Here is a 26874-nt window from a genome sequence, read left to right as displayed (position 1 = left end):
GAACTGTGTGTGATACACACACACACACACACACACACACACACACACATATGCACATATATATATGTATTTACATGTGTATATATGGTAAATAGTACCATATATACACATGCATTTATATACATAGTTTTGTATGTGCTTATGTATGTATACATATATATTTGTATTTATATATACATATGTGTTTATATGTATATGGGGTGCATGCATTTTATTTGTGCTTACCTGTTTACTTTCTAAAAACTATATAGCGATTTTTAGTATTTTTTATTATACTTTACAATTGCCAGCATTGAGCATTATTTTTAAAATGTTTATATTTGATAGATAGAATTCATAAGTTTTTTTGTTTTTTTTATGCATATTTGATTTTTAATGGGGTTAAACATTTCGGGCATTTTATTTATTGTTTGTCTTCTGCAATTCCCTCAAAACCTTTCTAATTTAAAATTGGGTTTAGGCTCTTTGAATTTTTTAGCATTATGGCAGTCTTCATAAAGATACAGATGCTTACTTTATTCATTTATTTATTTAGTTACCTATTCACCAAATATTTATTGAGCACCTACTCTGTGCTAATCGTTAGCATTTAGAGAGAAAAGACACAGTCTGTCTCCATGCAGTCAAAATTATGAATGGTTTTATATGCTATCTGAAAAGGATCTGAATGAATAAATTTGTTAGTAGTCCTTATTTTCTGGAACTGAGTTCAGTGTAAATGTTTAACCTGGTAAGACAATAGCTATGTGTAGACATGTTTGTGATTGCATGACTGATTTTAAGACTATATGGGTAAACCCTGTGTGGAATTTCTTTTCTGTGCTTCTGTTTTCTTTATTTGATCAATGAGAAGGTGCTGGTGATAAAGATATTTTTACATGTTTCCCTAGGTCTTGGCCTTTCTCCATAGCCTCTTCATTTCGAACAACTTGACTGTGGAGTTCACACAGGATTTCCTCCCTTACAAACAAAAGCTCCAGCTAAGTTTGCAGAATGTAAGTTTGTATGTGGGTTTTTTCACTTGACTATGCATTACAATTGGATTTAAACCCTGATGACCTTGACTTTCGAATTCTAGGTTTTTGCACCCCAGCCAATTTGTCAAGACACACTGGTGCAGATCACAGATATTTTAGCGTACTGGATGGTTCTTGCTCTTCCATTCTTAGCTCTTCCCTGACTTTGGCGCTGACTGTTGCTCAAACCCACCCTTCCACCCACTGACAACTCTATCCAATATTTATTAAGAGTTATTAATTTGCTATCTTTCTCCCAGATCAGTATTCAGTTATTGGCTTGTTTATGCACAGGTTTTATGCTACTTTCCTGCTTATTAGTCAAGACACTCTCATTGTGGGTTTTATTACAATGAATGCCCATTCCGCCGTCCCCGTCTTCCTTTTTTTACTACTTATTACTAGAGTTAACTAGATTATTTTTAATGGTTTTCTCCACTTTTTTCCCCATGATGGCCCTTATAGATGGGCATAGGCATAGCCTTCTCATTCTTGTCACATTTTTTCTTATTTATTTATTTACCTCACATTTAATGAATGCTTGTGGATTTTATATATATATATATATATGGTGTGCCAGGTATTGTAACATGCCTCATACAATGAGACATGTTAATTTTTCTGTCTTCAATGAATATACAGTCTCGGGAGGGAATAATGGCGGCGGAATAGACAGACGTGTTCCGAGCCTTGTCCCGGAGCAGAGAGAGGGAACAGCTGAGGGTCGCGCAAGGAGTGTTTGCTGGCTGGTTGGGAGACAGCTGAATTCCAGAAGGAGGTGGGGGACTGCTGAACGGGGTTCCCCTGACCTGGCAGCACCAACTGCGGCTGGGTCCCCTCCCGGAGCTGCTGGCTTGGACGCGGAGTCTGCGCCATCTTGATCCGGAAAGTGGAGCTTATCTGAAGCCTGAGAATCCACAACTGCGGCACCCCAGGAACAGCTGCGAGCCCCAGAACAACGCTCCCCAACTGGCGCAAGCACACGGGTTCAGAGAAGCTCTACACTCCACCACGGAAAGGTCAGATTTCGCCTGGGATAAGGTGAGGTCTCTGGTCCCGGCGGCGGGAGAGAGGAAAGCGCGTTTTGCGGGAGCTGGAGGACCAGGGAAGTCTGTGCCTAGAAAAATCCGTGGCTGTAGGGGTTGGCGTGATCTGTGACTGTGGAAAGGGGTCCTCAGAGCTGCTAAGAGAAGGGCACTCTAAAAAGCAACCCATTTTGATCTGAAGTGCAGGGACACCCTAAGAATTTCAGGCAGTCCAGACTTACGCGCAGCCCGTGCGCTCCCTGGGTGCCTGGGCTTACTCGCAGTCCCGGAATTCGCACACTTGGGCTTTTTCCTCTTCAAATCCTTGCATCTGATTACTAAGCCCAATACATAGGATCACCCAGTTGGGGACACCCTGGGAGACTGCAGGGGAAGGTTGTTTTTCTGGAACCTGGGGATCGGAGCGGGGAGTGACCATCAGAGAGCCAGCTCTGAGGCAGCCCACTCCCACAGGCCCGTGGCGAGTGCCACAGGGAAAGAAGGCTCTAACACTGCCTAGAGAGGCCATAGATAGACCCGGAAGTCAATCCAGAAACACTGCCACCCAGGGGCTGAATCACAAATTGACTCTTGTGTAATCAAAAATAAAGGAATACGAGAAATTAAGACACACCGCCTGCTTAAAATCAGGACTGGCTTACAACACCGAAGAGCAGTGGAACGCAGGGAACTGCAATACTGTCTGGACTGAGAAACAGGCGTGCCAAACAGAAAAACAGAGGAAGTGAATGACCTTCACTACTCCACATTTTATTTTTACCTTTTATTTTTTTTTATTTTTTTATTTTTTTAAAATTTTCATTTTTTGCATCTTTTAATCAAGAAACTTTTTTTTCTTTTTTCATCACTTGATTTTACCTTTTTAATGATTACATTTTTATTTTCAATCCGTATTATTACTACTGCTATTTTATCTTTTTTTTTTTTTTTTTAAAGTGTCACTTTATTTTCTCTTCATTTTATTTTGGGATTAGGGTTCTACATTCTATTTTTTATCTTTCCTTTAGCATCGTTTTACTCTATCTCAACTCTACCTTTAGGCCATCACTCTCTTCCTAACCTCCCCCTTTTCAGTGTCCTGTTTGTCTTACCCTTTTACTGCTTTAGATTTTCCCTATTCTTTCTGTTTACCCCTTGTTAAAATTTCACCCTACTTACATATCTAATCTCCAATCCCCTGCTCCAAGTCCACATACACCTTTCCCTTCGCTGTCTGAGTTATCCATAAACTTGTCCTTATCTCTCTCCTTTTGTTGTTGTTTGCTTGAATGTAGATTATATCCAATTTTTATGCTTTTTTTGTGAGATTGTTTTGCTTATTCTTCTTTTATTTATTTTTTTGTTTGTTATGTGCTTCAGCTTTCCCTTGCCTCACTCCATATTAGTTGGTGTTGTAGTTTGTACTAATCCCCAGGCACTTGTTGCTGGCATTTGCTGGGATTAGTGATTGTTCTATTGGAGTTTTACCCCCAATATATATAGTCTGTTCCCCTTTCTCTCTTAGTCAATTTCTTGTCTCTCTTACTTTTTTTTTTCTCTTTACTTTCCCTTTTCCCAATTTCATTTTCACACTCCTTTTTTCTTTTTTTCTTTCTTTCTTTCTTTTTTCCTCTTCTTCTTTCTCTTCTATCACCTAATTTGCCTTTCTCTGGTGGTCACCTTTATTGGAGGTTATTAATATCGTGAACACATTCCTGTTCAGTGCCTTGTGAGTTGTACCTGGTAGTGCTGTATTTTGTGCCTTTAAATCAGCCCAGGAGAGAGAGAACTACATAACCAGACACCCGGAGAAGAGAGACCATGGGGAGACAAAGAAGCAGCCCACATATGAAAGAAAAGCAGGCATCACCAGAAAAGGAAGTAAACGAAATGGAGGCAAGCAACCTTCCAGAAAAAGAATTCAGAGAAATGGTCATAAGGTGGCTGAAAAGAATGGAAGACAAATTCGACAAAATGAGCAAGAACCAAGAGGAAATGAAGAAGAACCAAGAAGAAATGAAAAATGACATCGCTGCTGTAAAGAACTCAATAGAAAGCATCAAGAGTAGACTAGAAGAAGCAGAGGACCGCATCAGTGAGCTAGAAGACAAGATGGAAAAAAATACCCAAGAAAAGCAACTTCTAGAAAAAAAAATTAAAAGGCAGGAGGAGAGTCTAAGGGAACTTTGGGACAACACGAAACAAAACAACATCCGCATAATAGGGGTTCCAGAAGGAAAGGAAGCTGAGCAAGGAATAGAAAACCTCTTTGAAGAAATAATGACAGAAAATTTCCCAGATATAGGGAAGAAAAAACCCACACAAATCCAAGAAGCTCACAGAGTCCCAAGCAAAATGAACCCCAAAAGACCGACGCCAAGGCACATTATAATTAAATTGGCAAACACCAACGACAAAGTAAGAATCTTAAAAGCAGCAAGAGAGAGACAGAAAGTTACATACAAAGGAACCCCCATCAGACTAGCAACTGATTTCTCAACAGAAACTCATCAGGCCAGAAGGGAATGGAATGAAATATACAAAGTCATGCAAAGGAAGGGGCTGAATCCAAGAATACTGTACCCAGCAAGGCTGTCAATCAAAATTGAAGGTGAAATCAGGAGCTTCACAGACAAAAAAGGACTAAGGGAATTTATTACCACCAAACCAGCAATGCAAGAAATGCTAAAGGGTCTACTGTAAAAAAAAAAAAAAAAAGAAAAGAAAGAAAGAAAGAAACAGGAAGCGAAGAAGTAACACAGGGGTAAAGAATAGGAATGGCGACAAATAAGTACCTATCAATAATAACTTTAAATGTAAATGGATTAAATGCCCCAATCAAAAGACATAGGGTAACGGATTGGATAAGAAAACACGACCCATATATCTGCTGTCTACAAGAAACCCACCTCAGAAAAAAAGACGCACACAGACTGAGGGTGAAGGGATGGAAAAAGGTTTTCCAGGCAAATGGAACTGAAAAAAAAGCTGGGGTAGCAATACTTATTTCTGACAAATTAGATCTCAAACTGAAGGACATAACAAGAGATAAGGAAGGCCATTTCATAATACTAAAGGGAGCAATCCAACAAGAAGAAATAACTCTGGTAAACATATATGCACCCAATACAGGAGCACCCAAATACATAAAAAAACTCCTGGAAGATATCAAGGGAGACATTGACAGCAATACAATCATAGTAGGAGACTTTAATACCCCACTATCACCATTGGACAAATCCTCTAAACAAAAAATCAGCAAAGAAACATCAATCCTAAATGACTCACTAGACCAGATGGAATTAATTGACATCTTCAGAACATTTCACCCCAAAGCCACAGAATATACATTCTTCTCAAGTGCACATGGGTCATTTTCAAAGATAGACCATATGTTGGGACATAGGCAAAGTCTCTTCAAATTCAAGAAGATAGAAATCATATCAAGCATCTTCTCAGACCACAGTGGCATAAAACTGGAAATCAACTACAATAAAAACAACCCAAAGAAATCAAACACATGGAGACTAAACAGCATGCTATTAAACCATGACTGGGTTACCAGAGAGATCAAAGAAGAAATAAAAAACATCATGACAACAAATGACAATGAAAACACTACAATCCAAAATCTATGGGACACAGCGAAAGCAGTCTTGAGAGGGAAGTTCATAGCTCTACAAGCCTACTGCAAAAAACAAGAAACAGGGGTAATAAATTACCTAACCCAACAACTCAAAGAGTTAGAAAAAGAGCAACAAGAAAAGCCCAGTGTAAGCAGAAGGAAGGAAATAATAAAGATCAGAGCACAGATAAACGACATAGAGACCAAAGAAACAATACAAAAGATCAACAAAACCAAGAGCTGGTTCTTTGAAAGGATAAACAAGATTGATGAACCTCTAGCCAGGCTCACCAAGAAGCAAAGGGAGAGGACCCAAATAAACAAGATCAGAAATGAAAGAGGTGAAATAACAACAGATCCCGCCGAAATACAAAGGATTGTTATAAAATACTACGAACAACTCTATTCCAACAAACTGGACAACCTGGAGGAAATGGACATATTCCTAGAAAAATATAACCTTCCAAAACTCAATCAGGAAGAATCTAAACAGCTCAATATGCCAGTAACTATGGAAGAAATTGAAGCAGTCATCAAAGAGCTTCCGGCAAACAAAAGCCCAGGGCCGGACGGCTTCACAGGAGAGTTCTACCAAACATTCAAGGAAGAACTAAAACCTATCCTCCTCAGACTATTCCAAAAAATTCAAGAGGAAGGAACACTTCCAAGCTCCTTCTATGAAGCCAGCATCACCCTAATACCAAAACCAGATAAAGACAACACAATGAAAGAGAATTACAGGCCAATATCCCTCATGAATGTAGATGCCAAAATCCTCAACAAAATTCTAGCAAATAGGATCCAGCAGTACATCAGAAAGATCATACACCATGACCAAGTAGGGTTTATCCCAGGAATGCAAGGATGGTTCAATATCCGCAAATCAATAAATGTGATACATCACATAAACAAATTGAGAGATAAAAATCACATAGTCATATCAATTGATGCAGAAAAAGCATTTGACAAAATCCAACACCCTTTCTTGATAAAAACTCTCAACAAGGTGGGAATAGAAGGATCATACCTCAACATCATAAAAGCTATATATGATAAACCCACAGCTAACATCATACTCAATGGGCAAAAACTAAAACCATTTCCCCTAAGAACAGGAACAAGACAGGGATGCCCACTCTCACCACTCCTGTTTGACATAGTACTGGAAGTATTAGCCACTGCAATTAGACAAGAAGAAGAAATAAAAGGCATCCAAATTGGAAAAGAAGAAGTAAAGCTGTCCTTATTTGCAGATGACATGATATTGTACATAAAAAACCCGAAAGACTCCATCAAAAAACTAACAGACTTAATAAATGAATTCGGCAATGTAGCAGGATACAAAATTAACACCAAGAAATCTATGGCATTTCTATACACCAACAATGAACTTACAGAAAGAGAGACTAAAAAAGCAATCCCATTTTCCATCGCACCAAAAAAATTAAGATACTTAGGAATAAACCTAACCAAGGAGGTAAAAGACCTATATGCGGAAAACTACAGGACACTGAGAAAAGAGATAGAGGAAGATGTAAACAGATTGAAGAACATACCATGTTCATGGATTGGTAGAATCAACATCATTAAAATGTCCATACTACCCAAAGCAATCTATAGATTCAATGCACTCCCCATTAAAATACCAACGGCGTATTTCACAGACCTAGAAAGAACTCTCCAAAAATTCATCTGGAATAAAAAAAGACCCCGAATAGCCACAGCAATCCTGAGAAAGAAGAATAAAGTAGGAGGGATCTCAATACCAGATTTCAAGCTGTATTACAAAGCCACTGTCATCAAGACAGCCTGGTACTGGCACAAGAACAGACATATAGATCAATGGAACAGAATAGAGAATCCAGATATCGACCCAAACCAATATGCGCATTTAATATTTGACAAAGGAGGCATGAGCATACAATGGAGTCAAGACAGTCTCTTTAATAAATGGTGTTGGGAAAATTGGACAGATACATGCAAAAAAATGAAACTAGATCACCAACTTACACCATACACAACAATAAACTCAAAATGGGTACAGGACTTAAATATAAGACGGGAAACCATAAAAATACTAGAGGAATCCACAGGCAGCAAAATCTCAGACATATGCCAAAAGAACTTTTTCACTGATACTGCCCCTAGGGCAATGGAAGCCAAACAGAAAATAAACAAATGGGACTACATCAAAATAAAAAGCTTTTGCACAGCAAAAGAAACCATCAACAAAACAACAAGAAACCCCACTGTATGGGAGAACATATTTGCAAATGGTATCACTGATAAAGGTTTAATTTCCAACATCTACAGGCAGCTTATACAACTTAATAAAAGGAAGATAAATGATCCAATAAAAAAATGGGCAACGGACCTAAATAGAAGCTTTTCGAAAGAAGACAGAAGGAAGGCCAAGAGACACATGAAAACATGCTCAAAGTCACTAATTATCCGAGAGATGCAAATCAAAACAACAATGCGATACCATCTCACACCTGTCAGAATGGCTATCATCAACAAATCAACAAACGACAAGTGTTGGCGAGGATGCGGAGAAAAAGGAACCCTCGTGCACTGCTGGTGGGAATGCAGACTGGTGCAGCCACTGTGGAGAACAGTATGGAGTTTCCTCAAAAAACTGAAAATGGAACTCCCATTTGACCCAGTAATCCCACTCCTAGGAATATATCCTAAGAAACCAGAAACACCAATCAGAAAGGATATATGCACCCCTATGTTCATAGCAGCACAATTTACAATAGCTAAGATTTGGAAACAGCCTAGGTGCCCATCAGCAGATGACTGGATCAGAAAACTATGGTACATCTACACAATGGAATACTATGCTGCCGTAAAAAAGAAGGAATTACTACCATTTGTAGGCACTTGGATGGAATTAGAGAACATTATGCTAAGTGAAATAAGCCAGTCAATGAAAGAAAAATACCACATGATCCCACTCATTTGGGGATAATGAAAAACATTATAAACTGATGAACAAAAAGATAGTTACAGAGGCAGTAAAGCATCAAACAGACTGTCAAATTACAGTGGTAAGGTTAGGGAGAGGTGGGGGAAATAAGAGATCAACTGAAGGACTTATATGCATGTATATAAGAGTAACCAACGGATGCAAAACATTGGGGGGTGAGGGCATGTATGGGAGTGGGGTGGGGGTGGGGGGCAATGGTAAGATATGTACACATATAATACCTTAATAAAAATTTGAAAAAAAAAAAAAAAAAAAAAAAAAAAAAAAAAGAATATACAGTCTCTTGGTGCAGAGAGACATAACCACAGATAACTCATAATGCCTTTTGATAAATGCTATAATAAAATTAAGAACAAAAATTTAAAGATGCACAGAGAGTTTAACAATTGACCAACTAGTAGAGTAAAAGAAGGCATCACTGAGGCAGTGACTTGGAGCTAGTTGTTTCATTACATGAAATTTATAGGTGTATTTCTATTTTTTTTTTTTGGAGTTATTCCTTGGTAACTGGTCTTTTTTTTTTCATTAAGGTATTATATGTGTACATATCTTACCATTGCCCACCCACCCCACTCCCATACATGCCCTCACCCCCCAATGTTTTGCATCCGTTGGTTACCCTTATATGCATGCATATAAGTCCTTCAGTTGATCTCTTATTGCGCCCACCTCTCCCTAACCTTACTGCTGTAATTTGACAGTCTGTTTGATGCTTTACTGCCTCTGTATCTATCTTTTTGTTCATCAGTTTATACTATTTTTCATTATCCCCAAATGTGTGAGATCATGTGGTATTTTTCTTTCATTGACTTGCTTATTTCACTCAGCATAATGTTCTCTAATTCCATGCAGGTGCCTACAAATGGTAATAATTCCTTCTTTTTTATGGCAGCATAGTATTCCATTGTGTAGATGTACCATAGTTTTCTGATCCAGTCATCTGCTGACGGGCACCTAGGCTGTTTCCAAAGCTTAGCTATTGTAAATTGTGCTGCTATGAACATAGGGGTGCATATATCCTTTCTGATTGGTGTTTCTAGTTTCTTAGGATAAATTCCCAGGAGTGGGATTACTGGGTCAAATGGGAGTTCCATTTTCAGTTTTTTGAGGAAACTCCATACTGTTCTCCACAGTGGCTGCACCAGTCTGCATTCCCACCAGCAGTGCACGAGGGTTCCTTTTTCTCCGCATCCTCGCCACCACTTGTCGTTTGTTGATTTGTTGATGATAGCCATTCTGACAGGTTTGAGATGGTATCGCATTGTTGTTTTGATTTGCATCTCTCGGATAATTAGTGATTTTGAGCATGTTTTCATGTGTCTCTTAGCCTTGCATCTGTCTTCTTTCGAAAAGATTCTATTTAGGTCCGTTGCCCATTTTTCTATTAAATCATTTATCTTTCTTTTATTAAGTTGTATAAGCTGCCTGTAGATGTTGGAGATTAGACTTTTATCAGTGATACCATTTGCAAATATGTTCTCCCATACAGTGGGGTTTCTTGTTGTTTTGTTGATGGTTTCTTTTGCTGTGCAAAAGCTTTTTATTTTGATGTAGTCCCATTTGTTTATTTTCTCTTTGGCTTCCATTGCCCTAGAGGCAGTATCAGTGAAAAAGTTCTTTTGGCATATGTCTGAGATTTTGCTGCCTGTGGATTCCTCTAGTATTTTTATGGTTTCCCGTCTTATATTTAAGTCTTGTATCCATTTTGAGTTTATTTTTGTGTATGGTGTAAGTTGGTGATCTAGTTTCATTTTTTTGAATGTATCTGTCCAATTTTCCCAACACCATTTATTGAAGAGACTGTTTTGACTCCATTGTATGCTCATGCCTCCTCTGTCAAATATTAATTGCACATATTGGTTTGGGTTGATATCTGGATTCTCTATTCTATTCCATTGATTTATATGTCTGTTCTTGTGCCAGTACCAGGCTGTTTTGAGGACAGTGGCTTTGTACTACAGCTTGAAATCTGGTATTTAGATCCCTCCTACTTCATTCTTCTTTCTCAGGATTGCTGTGGCGATTCGGGGTCTTTTTTTATTCCAGATGAATTTTTGGAGAGTTCTTTCTAGGTCTGTGAAATATGCCGTTGGTATTTTAATGGGGAGTGCATTGAATCTATAGATTGCTTTGGGTAGTATGGACATTTTAATGATGTTGATTCCACCAATCCATGAACATGGTATGTTCTTCCATCTGTTTACGTCTTCCTCTATCTCTTTTTTCAGTGTCCTGTAGTTTTCCGCATATAGGTCTTTTACCTCCTTGGTTAGGTTTATTCCTAAGTATCTTAATTTTTTTGGTGCGATGGAAAATGGGATTGCTTTTTTAGTCTCTCTTTCTGTAAGTTCACTGTTGGAGTATAGAAATGCCATAGACTTCTTGGCGTTAACTTTGTATCCTGCTACATTGCCGAATTCATTTATTAAGTCGGTTAGTTTTTTTATGGAGTCTTTCGGTTTTTTTATGTACAATATCATGTCATCTGCAAATAAGGACAGCTTTACTTCTTCTTTTCCAATTTGGATGCCTTTTATTTCTTCTTCTTGTCTAATTGCAATGGCTAATACTTCCAGTACTATGTCAAACAGGAGTGGTGAGAGTGGGCATCCCTGTCTTGTTCCTGTTCTTAGGGGAAATGGTTTTAGTTTTTGCCCATTGAGTATGATGTTAGCTGTGGGTTTATCATATATAGCTTTTATTATGTTGAGGTATGATCCTTCTATTCCCACCTTATTGAGAGTTGTTATCAAGACAGGGTGTTGGATTTTGTCAAATGCTTTTTCTGCATCAATTGATATGACTATGTGATTTTTATCTCTCAATTTGTTTATGTGATGTATCACATTTATTGATTTGCGGATATTGTACCATCCTTGCATTCCTGGGATAAACCCTACTTGGTCATGGTGTATGATCTTTCTGATGTACTGCTGGATCCGATTTGCTAGAATTTTGTTGAGGATTTTGGCATCTACGTTCATGAGGGATTTTGGCCTGTAATTCTTCTTCATTGTGTTGTCTTTATCTGGTTTTGGTATTAGGGTGATGCTGGCTTCATAGAAGGAGCTTGGAAGTGTTCCTTCCTCTTGAATTTTTTGGAATAGTCTGAGGAGGATAGGTTTTAGTTCTTCCTTGAATGTTTGGTAAAACTCTCCTGTGAAGCCGTCTGGCCCTGGGCTTTTGTTTGCAGGAAGCTCTTTGATGACTGCTTCAATTTCTTCCATAGTTTCTGGCATATTGAGCTGTTTAGATTCTTCCTGATTGAGTTTTGGAAGGTTATATTTTTCTAGGAATATGTCCATTTCCTCCAGGTTGTCCAGTTTATTGGAATAGAGTTGTTCATAGTATTTTTTAACAATCCTTTGTATTATGGCGGGATCTGTTGTTATTTCACCTCTTTCATTTCTGATCTTGTTTATTTGGGTCCTCTCTCTTTGCTTCTTGGTGAGCCTGGCTAGAGGTTCATCAATCTTGTTTATCCTTTCAAAGAACCAGCTCTTGGTTTTGTTGATCTTTTGTATTATTTCTTTGGTCTCTATGTCGTTTATCTGTGCTCTGATCTTTATTATTTCCTTCCTTCTGCTTACACTGGGCTTTTCTTTTTGCTCTTTTTCTAACTCTTTGAGTTGTTGGGTTAGGTAATTTATTACCATTGTTTCTTGTTTTTTGCAGTAGGCTTGTAGAGCTATGAACTTCCATCTCAAGTCTGCTTTCGCTGTGTCCCATACATTTTGGATTGTAGTGTTTTCATTGTCATTTGTTGCCATGATGTTTTTTATTTCTTCTTTGATCTCTCTGGTAACCCAGTCATGGTTTAATAGCACGCTGTTTAGTCTCCATGTGTTTGATTTCTTTGGGTTGTTTTTATTGTAGTTGATTTCCAATTTTGTCCACTGTGGTCTGAGAAGATGCTTGATATGATTTCTATCTTCTTGAATTTGAAGAGACTTTGCCTATGTCCCAACATATGATCTATCCTTGAAAATGACCCATGTGCACTTGACAAGAATGTATATTCTGTGGCTTTGGGGTGAAATGTTCTGAAGATGTCAATTAATTCCATCTGGTCTAGTGAGTCATTTAGGATTGATGTTTCTTTGCTGATTTTTTGTTTAGAGGATTTGTCCAATGGTGATAGTGGGCTATTAAAGTCTCCTACTATGATTGTATTGCTGTCAGTCTTTCCCTTGATATCCTCCAGGAGTTTTTCTTTATGTATTTGGGTGCTCCTGTATTGGGTGCATATATGTTTACCAGAGTTATTTCTTCTTGTTGGATTGCTCCCTTTAGTATTATGAAGTGGCCTTTGTTATCTCTTTTTATGTTCTTCACTTTGAGATCTAATTTGTCAGATATAAGTATTGCTACCCCAGCTTTTTTTTCAGTTCCATTTGCCTGGAAAACCTTTTTCAATCCCTTCACCCTCAGTCTGTGTGCGTCTTTTTTTCTGAGGTGGGTTTGTTGTAGACAGCAGATATACCCGTGGTGTTTTCTTATCCAATCCGATACGCTATGTCTTTTGATTGGGGCATTTAATCCATTTACATTTAAAGTTTTTATTGATAGGTACTTATTTGTCGCCATTCCTATTCTTTACCCCTGTGTTCCTTCTTCGCTTCCTATTTATTTATTTTTTTTACAGCAGACCCTTTAGCATTTCTTGCATTGCTGGTTTGGTGGTAATAAATTCCCTTAGTCCTTTTTTGTCTGTGATGCTCCTGATTTCACCCTCAGCTTTGATTGATAGCCTTGCTGGGTACAGTATTCTTGGATTTAGTCCCTTCCTTTGCATGACTTTGTATATTTCATTCCATTTTCTTCTGGCCTGATGAGTTTATGTTGAAAAATCAGTTCCTAGTCTTATGGGGGTTCCTTTGTATGTAACTTTCTGTCTCTCTCTTGCCGCTTTTAAGATTCTTACTTTGTTGTTGGTGTTTTCCAATTTAATTATAATGTGCCTTGGTTTCGGTCTTTTGGGGTTCATTTTGCTTGGGAGTCTGTGAGCTTCTTGGATTTGTGTGGGTTTTTTCTTCTCTATATCAGGGAAATTTTCTGTCATTATTTCTTCAAAGAGGTTTTCTATTCCTTGCTCAGCTTCCTTTCCTTCTGGAAACCCTATTATGTGGATGTTGTTTTGTTTCGTGTTGTCCCAAAGTTCCCTTAGGCTCTCCTCCTGCCTTTTAATTTTTCTTTCTAGAAGTTGCTCTACTTGGGTATTTTTTCCCATCTTGTCTTCTAGCTCACTGATGCGGTCCTCTGCTTCTTCTAGTCTACTCTTGATGCTTTCTATTGAGTTCTTTACAGCAGCGATGTCATTTTTCATTTCTTCTTGGTTCTTCTTCATTTCCTCTTGGTTCTTGCTCATATTGTTGAATTTGTCTTCCATTCTTTTCAGCCACCTTATGACCATTTCTCTTAATTCTTTTTGTGGAAGGTTGCTTGCCTCCATTTTGTTTACTTCGTTTTTTGGTGATGCCTGCTTTTCTTTCATATGCGGGCTGTTTCTTTGTCTCCCCATGGTCTCTCTTCTCTGGGTGTCTGGTTATGTAGTTCTCTTTCTCCTGTGTTGATTTAACGGCACAAAATACAGCACTACCAGGTACAACACACAAGGCACTGAACAGAAATGTATTCACGATATTAATAACCTCCAATAAAGGTGACCACCAGAGAAAGGCAAATTAGGGGATAGTAGAGAAAGAAGAAGAGGAAAAAGAAAGAAAGAAGAAGAAAAAAAAAGGAGTGTCAAAATGAAATTGGGAAAAGGGAAAAAAAAGTAAGAGAGATAAGAAAGAGACTAAGAGAAAAAGGGGAACAGACTATATGTATTGGGGATAAAACTCCAATAGAACAATCACTAATCCCAGCAAATGCCAGCAACAAGTACCTGGGGATTAATACAAACTACAACACCAAGTAATATTGAGTGAGGCAAGGGAAAACAGAAGCACAAAACAAAAAAATAAACAAAAGAAGAATAAGCAAAACAATCTCACAAAAAAGCATAAAAATTCTATATAATCTATATTCAAGCGAACAACAACAAAAGGACAGAGAGAAAAACAATTTTTTTGGATAGTTAAGACAGCGAAGAGAGAGGTGGGTATGGACTTGGAGCAGGGGATTGGAGATTAGATATGTAAGTAGGGTGAAATTTTAACAAGGGCTAAACAGAAAGAATAGGGAAAATCTAAAGCAGGAAAGGGGTAAGATAAACAGGACACCGAAAAGGGGAAGGTTAGGAAGAGAGTGACGGCATAAAGGTAGAGTTGAGATAGAGTAAAACGATGCTAAAGGAAAGATAAAAATAGAATGTAGAACACTAATCCCAAAATAAAATGAATAGAAAATAACATGACACTTTAAAAAAAAAAGATAAAATAGCAGTATTAATAATACGGATTGAAAATAAAAATGTAATACTTAAAAAGGTAAAATCAAGTGAGGAAAAAAGAAAAAAGATTAGTTTCTTGAGTAAAAGATGCAAAAAATGAAAAAAAAAATAAAAAAATAAAATATAAAAATAAAATGTGGAGTAGTGAAGGTCATTCACTTCCTCTGTTGTTCTGTTTGACATGCCTGTTTCTCATTCTGGACAGTATTGCAGTTCCCTGCGTTCCACTGCTCTTCAGTGTTGTAAGCCAGTCCTGATTTTAAGCAGGTGGTATGTCTTAATTTCTCGTAATCCTTTATTTTTGATTACACAAGAGTCAATTTATGATTCAGCCCCTGGGTAGCAGTGTTTCTGGATTGACTTCCAGGTCTATCTATGGCCTCTCTAGGCAGTGTTAGAGCCTTCTTTCCCTGTGGCACTCACTACCAGTTTGTGGGAGTGGGCTGCCTCAGAACTGGCTCTCCGATGGTCACTCCCCACTCCGATCCCCAGGTTCCAGAAAAACAACTTTCCCCTGCAGTCTCCCAGGGTTTCCCCAACTGGGTGATCCTATGTATTGGGCTTAGTAATCAGAAGCAAGAATTTGAAGAGGAAAAAGCCCAAGTGTGCGAACTCCGGGGCTGCGCGTAAGTCTAGGCAGCTGGCACACCCCTGAAATTCTTAGGGTGTCCCTGCACGTCAGATCAAAATGGGTTGCTGTTTAGAGAGCCCTTCTGTTAGCAGCTCTGAGGACCCCCTTACACCTTCATGGATCAAGCCAGCCCCAACAGCCACGGATTTTTCTAGGCACAGACTTCCCTGGTCCTCCAGCTCCCGCAAAACTCGCGTTCCTCTCTCACGCCTGGACCAGACCCCTCACCTTATCCCAGGCGAAATCTGACTTTTCCGTGTTGGAGTGTAGAGCTCCTCTGAACCCGTGTGTTTGCGCCAATTGGGGAGCGTTGTTCTGGGGCTCGCAGCTGTTCCGTGGGTGCCGCAGTTGTGGATTCTCAGGCTTCTGATAAGCTCCACTTTCCTGTTCAAGATGGCGCAGACTCTGCATCCAAGCCCCCAGCTCCGGGAGGGGACCCAGCCACAGTGGGGGCTGCCACGTCAGGGGAACCCTGTCTAGCAGTACCCCACCTTCTTCTGGAGTTCATCTGTCCCCCAACTTGCCAACAAACACTCCTTGTGCGACCCTCAGCTGTTCTTTCTTTCTGCTCCGGGACAAGGCTTGGAACACGTCTGTGTATTCCGCCACCATTTTTCCCTCTAGGTGTATTTTTAGAGGAAAATGGTTGGTAAGTGGCAGTGGAAATAAATTTGGACTTGTTTGTTTAGGAGGATCTTGACTTACAGTTGCTATTATTGTTGTTTTTATTTCTGGGGACTCTCATTACTGAGGAATTTTCTTCACCAGAATGTGAGTGCCCTTATCTTCTCCTGATTTATAATGTATTCCTATAACTGGTTAATCTTTTGAATTTTCCTTCAAATATAGCTTGACAAGTGTGAGTTTAGGAAGCCTTTGTATTAATATATATGGTTAACTCATTTAGAGGACATTGACTAGAATGAGTCCAACTAGATAGGGTAGCTCAGATCACCTTTGCCACTGTCATTTGACAATCATTTTTTTAAAATTTTATTTTTATTGTTGAAAGTATTACAGATGTCCCCTTTGTTTGTGTTTTTCTTTTACACACTGACCCCCTCTACCCCATACCCTCCCCTTCCAGGCCTTCACCACTCTATTGTCTGTGTCCATGGATGATGAGTATATACAGATAATATCCCCAGTTAATCATTTCTCTCCCACACCCTACCCCCACCTTCCCTCTGAAATTCATCAGTCTGTTCCAATGTTCTATGTCTCTGGTTTTATTTTATTCATATGTTTATTTTGTTTATTAGATTCCACATATGAGTGAGATCATGTGATACTTTGACTATTTCATGCCACTCCCTTCTGGCTTGAAGTGTTTATTTGAGAAGTCAGCTAACAGTCTAATGGGAGCTCCCTTGTAGGTAACTTTGTCTCTTTTTGCAGCCTTTAAGATTCTTTCTTTGACTTTATTGTTTGCCATTTTGAATCGATCAGATCGTCAAAACTCAGAGGAAAGGTAGGGGAGGGTGGGGGTAAGAGGGAGAGAGCAACCAAAGGACTTGCATGCATGCATATAAGCCTAACCAATGGACACAGACACCAGGGGGATGAGGGCATGAGTGAGAGGGTGGGGGAGCAATGGGGTAATAAGGACACATATGTAATACCTTAATCAATAAAGAAAAAAATAAAAAATAAAGTAATTATCAAAATAGTTACCAATATATTTTAAAAAAATGTGCCTAGGTGTGGGTCTTTTAGGGTTCAACTTGTTTGGGACACTCTGTGTTTCCTGAACTTGAGTGACTTTTTCTTTCCCCAATTTAGGGAAATTTCCTGTCATTCTTAGAATAGGTCCTCTATTCCTTTCTCAGATTCTGCTCCTTCTGGTACCCCTACAATGTGAATGTTGTTATGTTTCATGTTGTCCCAAAGTTCCCTTAGACTCCCTCTTGCTTTCAAAAATTTTTTTTTCCATTTGCTGCTCTGAATGGTTTTGTTTTTTTTTTCTACATTGTCTTCTCATTTGCTGATTCAGTCCTCAGCTTCTTCTAGTCTACTGTTGAATCCTTCTAGCGCAGTGTTCGGCAAACTGCGGCTCGCGAGCCACATGTGGCTCTTTGGCCCCTTGAGTTTTTAGCAAAAGCCAGCTTAGGAGTACCCTAATTAAGTTAATAACAATGTACCTACCTATATAGTTTAAGTTTTAAAAATTTGGCTCTCAAAAGAAATTTCAATCGTTGTACTGTTAATATTTGGTTCTGTTAACTAATGAGTTTGCCAACCACTGTTCTAGGGTGTTCTTTATTTCAGCTATGTCATTCCTCATTTCCAATTGATTCTTATTTTTTGTTACAACCTCTCTTTTCATGTTAGTGTAGCTATCATTAAGACCCTTACAATTCTCATTAAGTTGCTTGTAGGGCTAACTGAATTGTTTGACCACCATTATTACCATTACTCTGAATTCTTTATCTGACAAATTATTTACCTCCATTTCATTAAGTTCCTTTTCTGTCAATTCCTCCTTTTCTTTCATTTGAAAGTTATTTCTTTGTTTCCCCATTTTTGCTATCCCTTTGTTTTTGTTTCTATGTATTAGATCAAACTGCCATGCCTCCCAGATTGTGTGGGGTGGTCTTATGTAGTAGATATTTTATGGTACCCAGTTGTGTGGTCTCTTAGATCTCCTGAGCTGGGTCCTCTAGGAATCCCCCTTGTTTGAGTTATGTGGGTTCTCATGTTGTAGTTGGGTCTTGAATGTTATTATCCTGTTCATGGATGGGGTCTCTTCTCAGGCTGCTGGCTATGTGGCTCACCCCTGACCACATCTTGTGAGCTGTTGTGGTGATGCTGATTGAATGGAATAAAATACAATACAACAAATCACAAAACAGAAGAAATAAAACAAAAATGCACACAAGACCCCTACAGTACCAACAAAAGCAACCACCAGAGAATAGAGAATTGCAAAAGAGAAAAGAGCAATAGTGGTAGAAAAAAAGAAAGAAAAATATGAGGAGAAAACAAAACAAAGTAAACAAAGAAAGCACAAACAAACAAACAAAAAACAACAACCAAAAAAGGGGGGGGTATGGAATATGTAGATGCAGAGCTGAAATAAATAAAATAAGAATAAAGAATTAGGGTAATAGGGGAAGGAAAATGGTTTAAAATAATGGAGGGAGATAAATGAAAATAAAATACAAGAAAAATTTTGAAAAATAAATTAGAGGAGAAAGCACATTGACCTAAAACAAGGAAAAAGTAAAAAGATGAGAAAGCAGGAGAAAAAGAAAAGAGAGAATGAAAAGAGAAAAAAAAATAGTAATAAAAAAGAGTTGAGTAGGAAAAGGAAGAGGGAAATTAGCTATATGAAGAAAAAAAACAGAGACTAGAATAATAACAAATCAATAAAGCAGATAGATAAAGATAAATGTTAGAAGGGGAAAAAAAAAGAAAAGAAAAAAGAAAGAGAAGACAAAAGGGAGGAAAAAAGAAAAATTAAAAAAAAAAGGGAGGAAAAAAAAGTGAAGTGGCATTTGTTTCAGCCAAGTTTAGTGTCCCATGGGAACTCTCTTTGGACCCCACCCTTCTGTCTGCCAATCCTGGACTTCCTGTGAGGTACTGTGTTAATCACTGTCAGGAACTGACCTCCTTTGGCTTTCAGCAACCTGCTTGAAACTCCAAGTGATCCACAGATGCACCTTTTGTGTCTGTCTGCACAGGCCTTGGCTGCATGCAGGAGGGGCCAATCTGCCCTCTAACATAGGCTTGTTAGCAGCATAGGACGCAGGGCTGAGTCAGCAAACTTTCTCTGGTTCCCTGGGCTCCACTTCTGCCTGCCTTTGCCTGATAGCCAGCTGTCAATCTTAATCACTCAAAAGTCTGTTTCTGAAAGGGCTTTAGGTGGGGGAGGTGCTGTTTAGCTTTCAGGGAATGTAGTGGGTGTGTTTCTCAGTCCCAGAGCTACTCTTCCATGAGTGGCCCAAAATATTACTCTGCCCTCGGCTAGGCAGAGATCCTTGTATGGAGACCAGCAGGGTTGGCTGGAAACCTGGAGTTTTTATCAGCTCTCCTGTGCAGGGAAAGTAACCAGTCTGGTTACTGCATAGTGGGGTGGGTGGCCCCTCCTCTAATCCAGTCACCAATGCTCCTAAGATTGTTCAAACCCATAGGCTTGGCCTTTGCTTTTGTTTCCTCTGAAAAGGTCAAAATGCAGGGTCTGGCATGAGGGATCCTGATGGTGGGACAGGTGTATCACCTAGGGCAGGTTTTTTGTTTTTTTTTCCTGCCATGCGGCTACTGGGAGTGGCTAGTTCCTCTCAGCAAAAATGGCCCTTTAGTTTTGGGGGCCTACGATGAAATACTCCTGGCTGCTGCTTTTCCTCATCTTCCTGTAATGCTTCTACTCCAGCCTCTCCTTAAGCACCTCAAGTGCACACCTCCCTTCCTACACCAAAGTCTCGAATGAGTAACTGCAAATGAATACTCCTGTGCTCTGGGGTGAAAAAACAGCAACAACAAAACAACAACAACAAAATGAAACTTAGGCTTTCTCTCCAACTTCCTCAGATCTACCTACTCCAGACTCCACCACATCCAGCAACCCTGCTACCTTTCATGGCTGGATGTTATGTGGGCCTCGGGTCTTGGCTCTGGTGCTCCGGGCTGTGGATACCAGCCTGGGTTCCAAGCCTCTATCTTCTGAGGGAAAAGACCCTCCTGTAACCCAGTGCTCCTTCTTCTCTCTGCCCCGCTGGCCTGCCGCCCCTGGGAACTGGGTCAGCTCCTCTCGTGACCTCACCCTTCCTACATGTCTCCACATGTTTTCTGTCCTCCCTTGATGTAAGTCTCCTCCTCAGCTGGACCTCAGTTGGTAATTCCAGATGAATATGTTCCAAATTAGTTGTATTTTCTGTATGGCCCTGGTGCATGACAGGTCTGCCTGTTCGGTCACCATTTTTTCTCTTCTCATGTGAAAATCTTGAAATTAAATGCTAATGACCTCTAATGATTTTCATTTCCACATTTCATATTGTGTTTTGCCACTGTGTTTTAATTTTGAATTTTTAAAATATTACTTCTTACCATTAGTTTTTTTTATTCATGGTTATGAAAACATAGGTTTTTTGTTCACCTATCTTCAAAATAAGCACCCTTTCATACATTTTATTCTAATGGTCAGAATTTATATCAGAGTTCAGTAGGCAGTAACTTTACTTGAGGCAGAAGTTAGAAGTTGCTCTCTTGGTGAAGCAGTGGTCAGTCTCATGCTCAGAATTCTAAGAACCTTTATTTATTTGAGTCTTATGTGATTCCTATTAGAAAAAAAAAATCTCCCAAATGTGATTTTATGGGTACATTGCTATTTATGTTTGTTGCTCTTTCTTTTAGTCTTTACTGCTGTTCAACTCCATAGAATTGTTTTTTAGTCTTTATGGCATTCAACACTTGTTTTTTTGCTATGTTGTAACATATGATAAGAGCTAAGAAAACTGTGGGTCTCTGACCAAAAATTGCTTATTTATGATGATGATGATGATGATGATGATGATAATGATAATGTCTTGACAGACAAGAAATCATTTCTCCAGTACCCGAGAAGAGATGGAAGAACTTAAGAAAAGGATGAAAGAGGCTCCACAGACTTGCAAACTTCCAGGACAGCCAACAATTGAAGGCTATCTCTATACCCAAGAGAAATGTAAGTGGGAATGCAGGGATACCCACTGGTTTTAAGTAGGCAGTCACCTACTGCTTCTTCGCTCTTCCAAACTTCAGGCATCAATAATGATCACAGACCCCTGAGAACTATACCTCTTTGGAGAGAGGTCTGAGAATAGTAAAAATAAAAAGGAAGGATAAATTTGAGGGGAAGGTTAAGGAATTGTTTTCCAAAGGCTCTGGGATAATAAGACCGCAGGTTTTCTCTGAGATTCAAAATGGGGATTGTTAATCACTTAGTCATTTTAATGACTCTTTTACTGTGGCAAAAAGGGAGATAGGGGAATAGAGGCAGAAAAATAATATTTATTATACCTACTAAGTGCTCTAAGTACTGTATCTCATTTAATCTTTGAAACCACTTTGTCATACCCATTTTTCACATGAGGCCACTTAGCCTTAGAGATATCACTAGTTGAAAGTCAGCCAACTGTCAAGTAACAGCCTAAGAGTAAACTCATGTGTATGAAAAGTCAAAACTTATGCTCCTACCTCCATACTCTGTACCTTCCACTGCCTTAGGATTACATGGTTGCCTGTAAAGCACTAAATAACCATTGTGATTTCAGTGGGCAAGGCAATTGTTCACTGATAGCCAAGGAAAATGTGTTAACTTATCCACTCACCAAACATTGCAGATGATTCACGTTTTCATGCCTCCTAAATTACATTATGGAAACCTGTATGTACAGTTTGATTTTTCCTTATGAACTATGACCTAATGCCCATAAAGCCTGTGATTTTATTCCCTGCCCAGAATTATTCTACCTGGAGAGTAGGCAAAAGAGGCTACCCAGAGGTTACCCGTGGCAAAAACCACTAAATACACAAAGCATAATATCGTAGCAGTGATGTTATTTTGCTTTTCCTCTCTTAGAGCAATTAACTTTTGATGGTTTTCAAAGATGTGTTCTTCCATTTGTCAGATTCATTCCTTCAACTCTGCCTTGCAGGATTTCTCAGTCTCAGCACTATTGACACTTTGGGATCGGTAATTCTTTGCTCTGAGGGGGGAATACTATGTACTATAGATGTTTAGCAGCATTTATCCCCACTTTATTTAAAAAGAACCCCTAGGTGTGATAATCTGAAATGTCTTTATATGTTGCCAACTGTCCCCTGGGAGGGAAAATTGACCCTGGTTGTGAACCACTGTAATATTATAAAAAAAAAAGTACAGAATAATGAGTTTATAATCTTGGCTCTAATACTATTTAGCTATATGATCCTTCTATGTCCCTGTTTTCTAATTTGTCAAATGGATATGGCATTGCTACTCAGTTGAATGTATGCTTACTGAGCATTCTTTTTTCCAGACAATATTCATTACATTAGGCATACAAAAACAATGAAAAACCTTCGTTTTTGCACTCAAGAAGTACACAGTTTGATGAGGAAGATGGACAAGCATATCAATAATTATAATGAAACTAGTGGCCCGGTGCACAAAATTTGTGCACTTGGGGCAGGGGGCATACCTCAACCTGGCCTGTGTCCTGTCACAGTGCAGGAACCCCGTGATCCATCACCCCAAAGAGGTAGGCCCCATCCACCCATCTGGGGCTCCTCAATGGTTTTCCCCAAAGAGGTAGGCTGGAGCTGGGGGAGGCCTGCAGACCCCCGGGCAGGGCTGCGGTGGAAGCCTGCGGACCTCCGCATGCTTGTGGACCCATGGCTGGGGCTGTGGCGGAGAGGCTGCTCCGCCGTGGCTCTGCCCCCGGGCCAGCCCTGCGGCAGAGGGGCATCTGCATGTACCTACGGACCCATGGCCGGGGCCGCCCCTGTCCCCAACGCTGCAAGTTCCTGCCCACCCGTGCTTGCTGTGCATGCAGCCTGCTGATCAGTCGTTACTGTGATGACATCCCGACCAATTTGCATATTACCCTATTATTAGTATAGATGTGTTGAGAATATATATAAGGGATATCTATAATAATAAAAGAGTAATATGCTAATTAGACCAGACATCCTTCCGGATGAAGCCAGGACTGCGAGGGAGGCCTGGGTCCCAGGTGTCTGCCGGCAGCCGGAGGGAACTCCGGATCCCAGTGCTGGAGGGAATCCCAGGTCCTGGGTGCTAGAGGGAAGCCAGTACCGGCAGCCGGGGAAAGGAAGGCCTACTCTTCCATAAATTTCGTGCATCGGGCCTCTAATATTCACTGAGGAAGTTATGTTTGAATTGGAACTTGAATTATGACTGGGATCCTGACAGGTAAAGAAAAAGGGAAATAAAACTCCAGGTGTATACCACTGCATGAATGGAGGCAGAGGTGTGTGAGAATATAGTTTATTTGTAGGGTCTTGATTTGCCAAGAATAGTCCTGGTTTATATCTGTTGTCCTGATGTAATTATCAGTGGTGCCCCATTCACTCTTAAATATGTCTTGAATATGGATGATAAATTATATGGTCACATATTTATTTGGTAACTGAGAGTAATTAAATGTGACGGAACACAGATAGAAGGGTTAGAAAAGACAAAGTTGAAAAGGTAAATATGATCATAACATGAAGAGCTTTGTGGGCCAACCTTGGGAATTTTCAGATAATGGAAAGATCATGGATGGTTTATAATGAGATGAATGACAGAGTTATATAGTTAAAATATTCCTCTAACAAAAGAGTAGAGAATGGACTAGAAAGGAATGAAGAGATGGGGGAAAACAGAGAGAAGGCCACTGAAATAATTAATTGGAAAAACGATGACTTTTTATTTTGCTTGAGATATCTTATAAAACATGAAAAAGATGAGTCAGCAATAGGGTGTGGGACTAATTTAGTTCTAAAAGAGATGGAGACTGTGAGACAGCTAAAAGACAGACATTTAGGGTATAGAATGTGCAGAACCCTACCACCAATCAAATGGGGCACATTACAGGGAAGTAGGAACATTGCCCATGTTCTTGAGGATTTCTCAGTCAAGTAGGGAAATCAGACATGAAAACCTAAAGCTTTATCAATGTTGAAAACACAAATGACTTCTTATCAGTTCTCTGACTTAGTTCCTGTTATTAACTTGTGCTCTAGAAAGGCAAATAATATAAATAAATGAGACAATGATAATATCATAAAAAGCCACTGTGTATTGAATGTTTGCTGATGGTAGGTTTCCAGCTTATGCAATAGGATGTGTAGTGTCAGCATTCATAGGGAACATGGCAAGGTGAGTGGTTTGGAGCAAGCCAGAGCAGATGTGGAAAGAGCTGATTAGGGTTCAGATCTCCATATGTACAGGGCTGTATCTGGAGCATGACCCTGAAGGCCAAGGTGTACACAGCTTCCATCTTGGGATTGGACCATGCAGCCAAAAAATTAATTTGTTAGCTCACTTTTGCCTCTCTTTCTAGGGGCTTTGGGTATATCCTGGGTGAAATACTACTGCCAGTATGAGAAAGAGACCAAAACACTCACCATGACGCCAATGGAGCAGAAGCCAGGTGCTAAGCAGGTCAGTTCTTTTTGGTGCCACATTTTTTGCAATGCATCTGTGACTGTATCTCAGAAAAGAGTATATGTTTATTTAGTGTCAAAGAACCAAATCCATCACTGTCATGTGAAGCTTCATATGTTCTCTTTGGCATTGGGCCCGATACTTCTCAGTTGAGCAAAAGATCTCTGTTAATTATGTCAGGCCTTTGGAAAGTGCCTCTACTCTTTCACACCATTTACTAAATGATTACAACTGCCTGTCACATTGTACAAAGAAAATTTGCAAAAGTATGGATGAATTGTGTGTAGAGAATATGTCTTACTTTTAATAAGGCTCTATTATAGGAGTCTTTTAAATAGCAAGAGTTTAAAATATAATTTACCAAAATTCCTTTTTAAAAGAGTTAGTCTGTTGTCTAAAATTGGAATAACCTATTCCTCACAGTCTATGTAATAATACTAAAATATATTTAAGCAGTTAATGCCTCTTCTTCTTTCCTCCAAACTTTCCTCCACTCCCCAAAGTGGCAAATGACTTTAATACACTGAAAACATAGTTTACTCACCTGGAAGAATCTGATATACTATGTATGTTTGTTATGTTAAACCAGTGGTCAGCAAACTCATTAGTCAACAGAGCCAAATATCAACAGTACAACGACTGAAATTTCTTTTGAGAGCCAAATTTTTTAAACTTAAACTTCTTCTAACGCCACTTCTTCAAAATAGACTCGCCCAGGCCGTGGTATTTTGTGGAAGAGCCACACTCAAGGGGCCAAAGAGCTGCATGTGGCTTGCGAGCCACAGTTTTTCAACCACTGTGTTAGACCATAGAGCTAAAACTTTTATTCTGTCATCTCACTTTGCCTACCTTTGCAGGAGTTTTGGGAATACACACACACACACATACACACACACACACACACACACTCATACTCCAGGATTTCTTAAGATAAAAGCTGATAGACTATTAATATGCTAAAGTAGTTCAATGTTTCATTTTTTAAAAAATATTTTTTTATTGATTTTAGAGAAAGGAAAGGAGAGGTATATATAGAGAGAAACATCGATGAGAGAGAAACATTTATCGGCTGCCTCCTGCACTCCCCTGCCTGGGAATCCAGCCTACAACCAGGGCATGTGCCCTAAGCAGGAATCAAACCATGACCTCCTGGTTCATAGGAGGTCAACCACTGAGCCACACTGGTGAGGCTCAATGTATCCTTTTAATTGTCTCTCAGACAGGGTCTTAGTGATGATATTTATTTAGGCATTTTAATTCCTTACAAATTGACAAAGTGACGTGTTAGCATTGAAAGTTGTAGTACATGAAGACCCAATTTAGGTAGAAAGATAATTAGGTCAATTTTTCTCTATTGTGCTTTCCATAGACGATCTCGCTTGTGTGGCTTGTTCATGGAAAATTAGAGAGGATTGAGAAAAATATACTAACCTATTTCTAAGTTTCAAATAATAGTTCCCAGTAATAGTATTTTGAGATCTTATTTTTCCTTAGGTTTCTTTCCTCTCAAATTGGCCAGCTCATATCTTATCTGCTCTTTACATAGATTTATACACAAATACAAGTATACACAGAGAGATTTTTAGTACTGTGTATTTGTTAACTAATAAACACAATTGTTAACTGGGTTTGGCTGCACTACTTCTAAGCAGAATATTGGAATAACCCAATATGGTCTGGAGATATTTTAATGCACTTATTGTGGTTCAAGAACATTGGTGGTGGGATTTCCCATTACTTTGGCTCATTTAGGTCATGATGGGGATGTTCCTTTTGGCTTATGGCTCAGCAAGCTTTTCTGTAAAGGTCTAGACCAGGGGTGGGCAAACTTTTTGACTCGAGGGCCACAATAGGTTCTTAAACTGGACCGGAGGGCCGGAACAAAAGCAGGGATGGAGTGTTTGTGTGAACTAATATAAATTCAAAGTAAAGGAGCGGAGGGGAGAGCAAGAGAACCCTCCGCTCTTTTGGCTCCGTGGGCCGGATAGAACAGCCGAACGGGCCGGATCTGGCCCGCGGGCCGTAGTTTGCCCACGGCTGGTCTAGACAAATATT

General features: G+C 39.4%; 1 protein-coding gene across 5 annotated transcripts in view; it reads left to right on the top strand.

Annotated features, from left to right (window-relative positions):
* Positions 1-26874, top strand: part of OPHN1 (oligophrenin 1) — a 691171-nt gene that overhangs the window by 347010 nt on the left and 317287 nt on the right. For all 5 annotated transcript variants that reach the window (XM_080653524.1, XM_080653523.1, XM_080653526.1 and 2 more), the window contains exons 8-10: positions 891-995; positions 21219-21348; positions 24716-24816. In XM_080653524.1, the coding sequence (XP_080509650.1) occupies positions 891-995; positions 21219-21348; positions 24716-24816 (336 nt within the window). The remainder of the gene's footprint in view (positions 1-890; positions 996-21218; positions 21349-24715; positions 24817-26874) is intronic.

The sequence above is a fragment of the Plecotus auritus genome (genome assembly GCF_963455305.1).
Source record: "Plecotus auritus genome assembly, chromosome: X".
NCBI lineage: Eukaryota > Metazoa > Chordata > Mammalia > Chiroptera > Vespertilionidae > Plecotus > Plecotus auritus.
The sequence above is the reverse complement of the archived record's forward strand: the minus strand, read 5'-3'. Positions and strand labels throughout refer to the sequence as shown.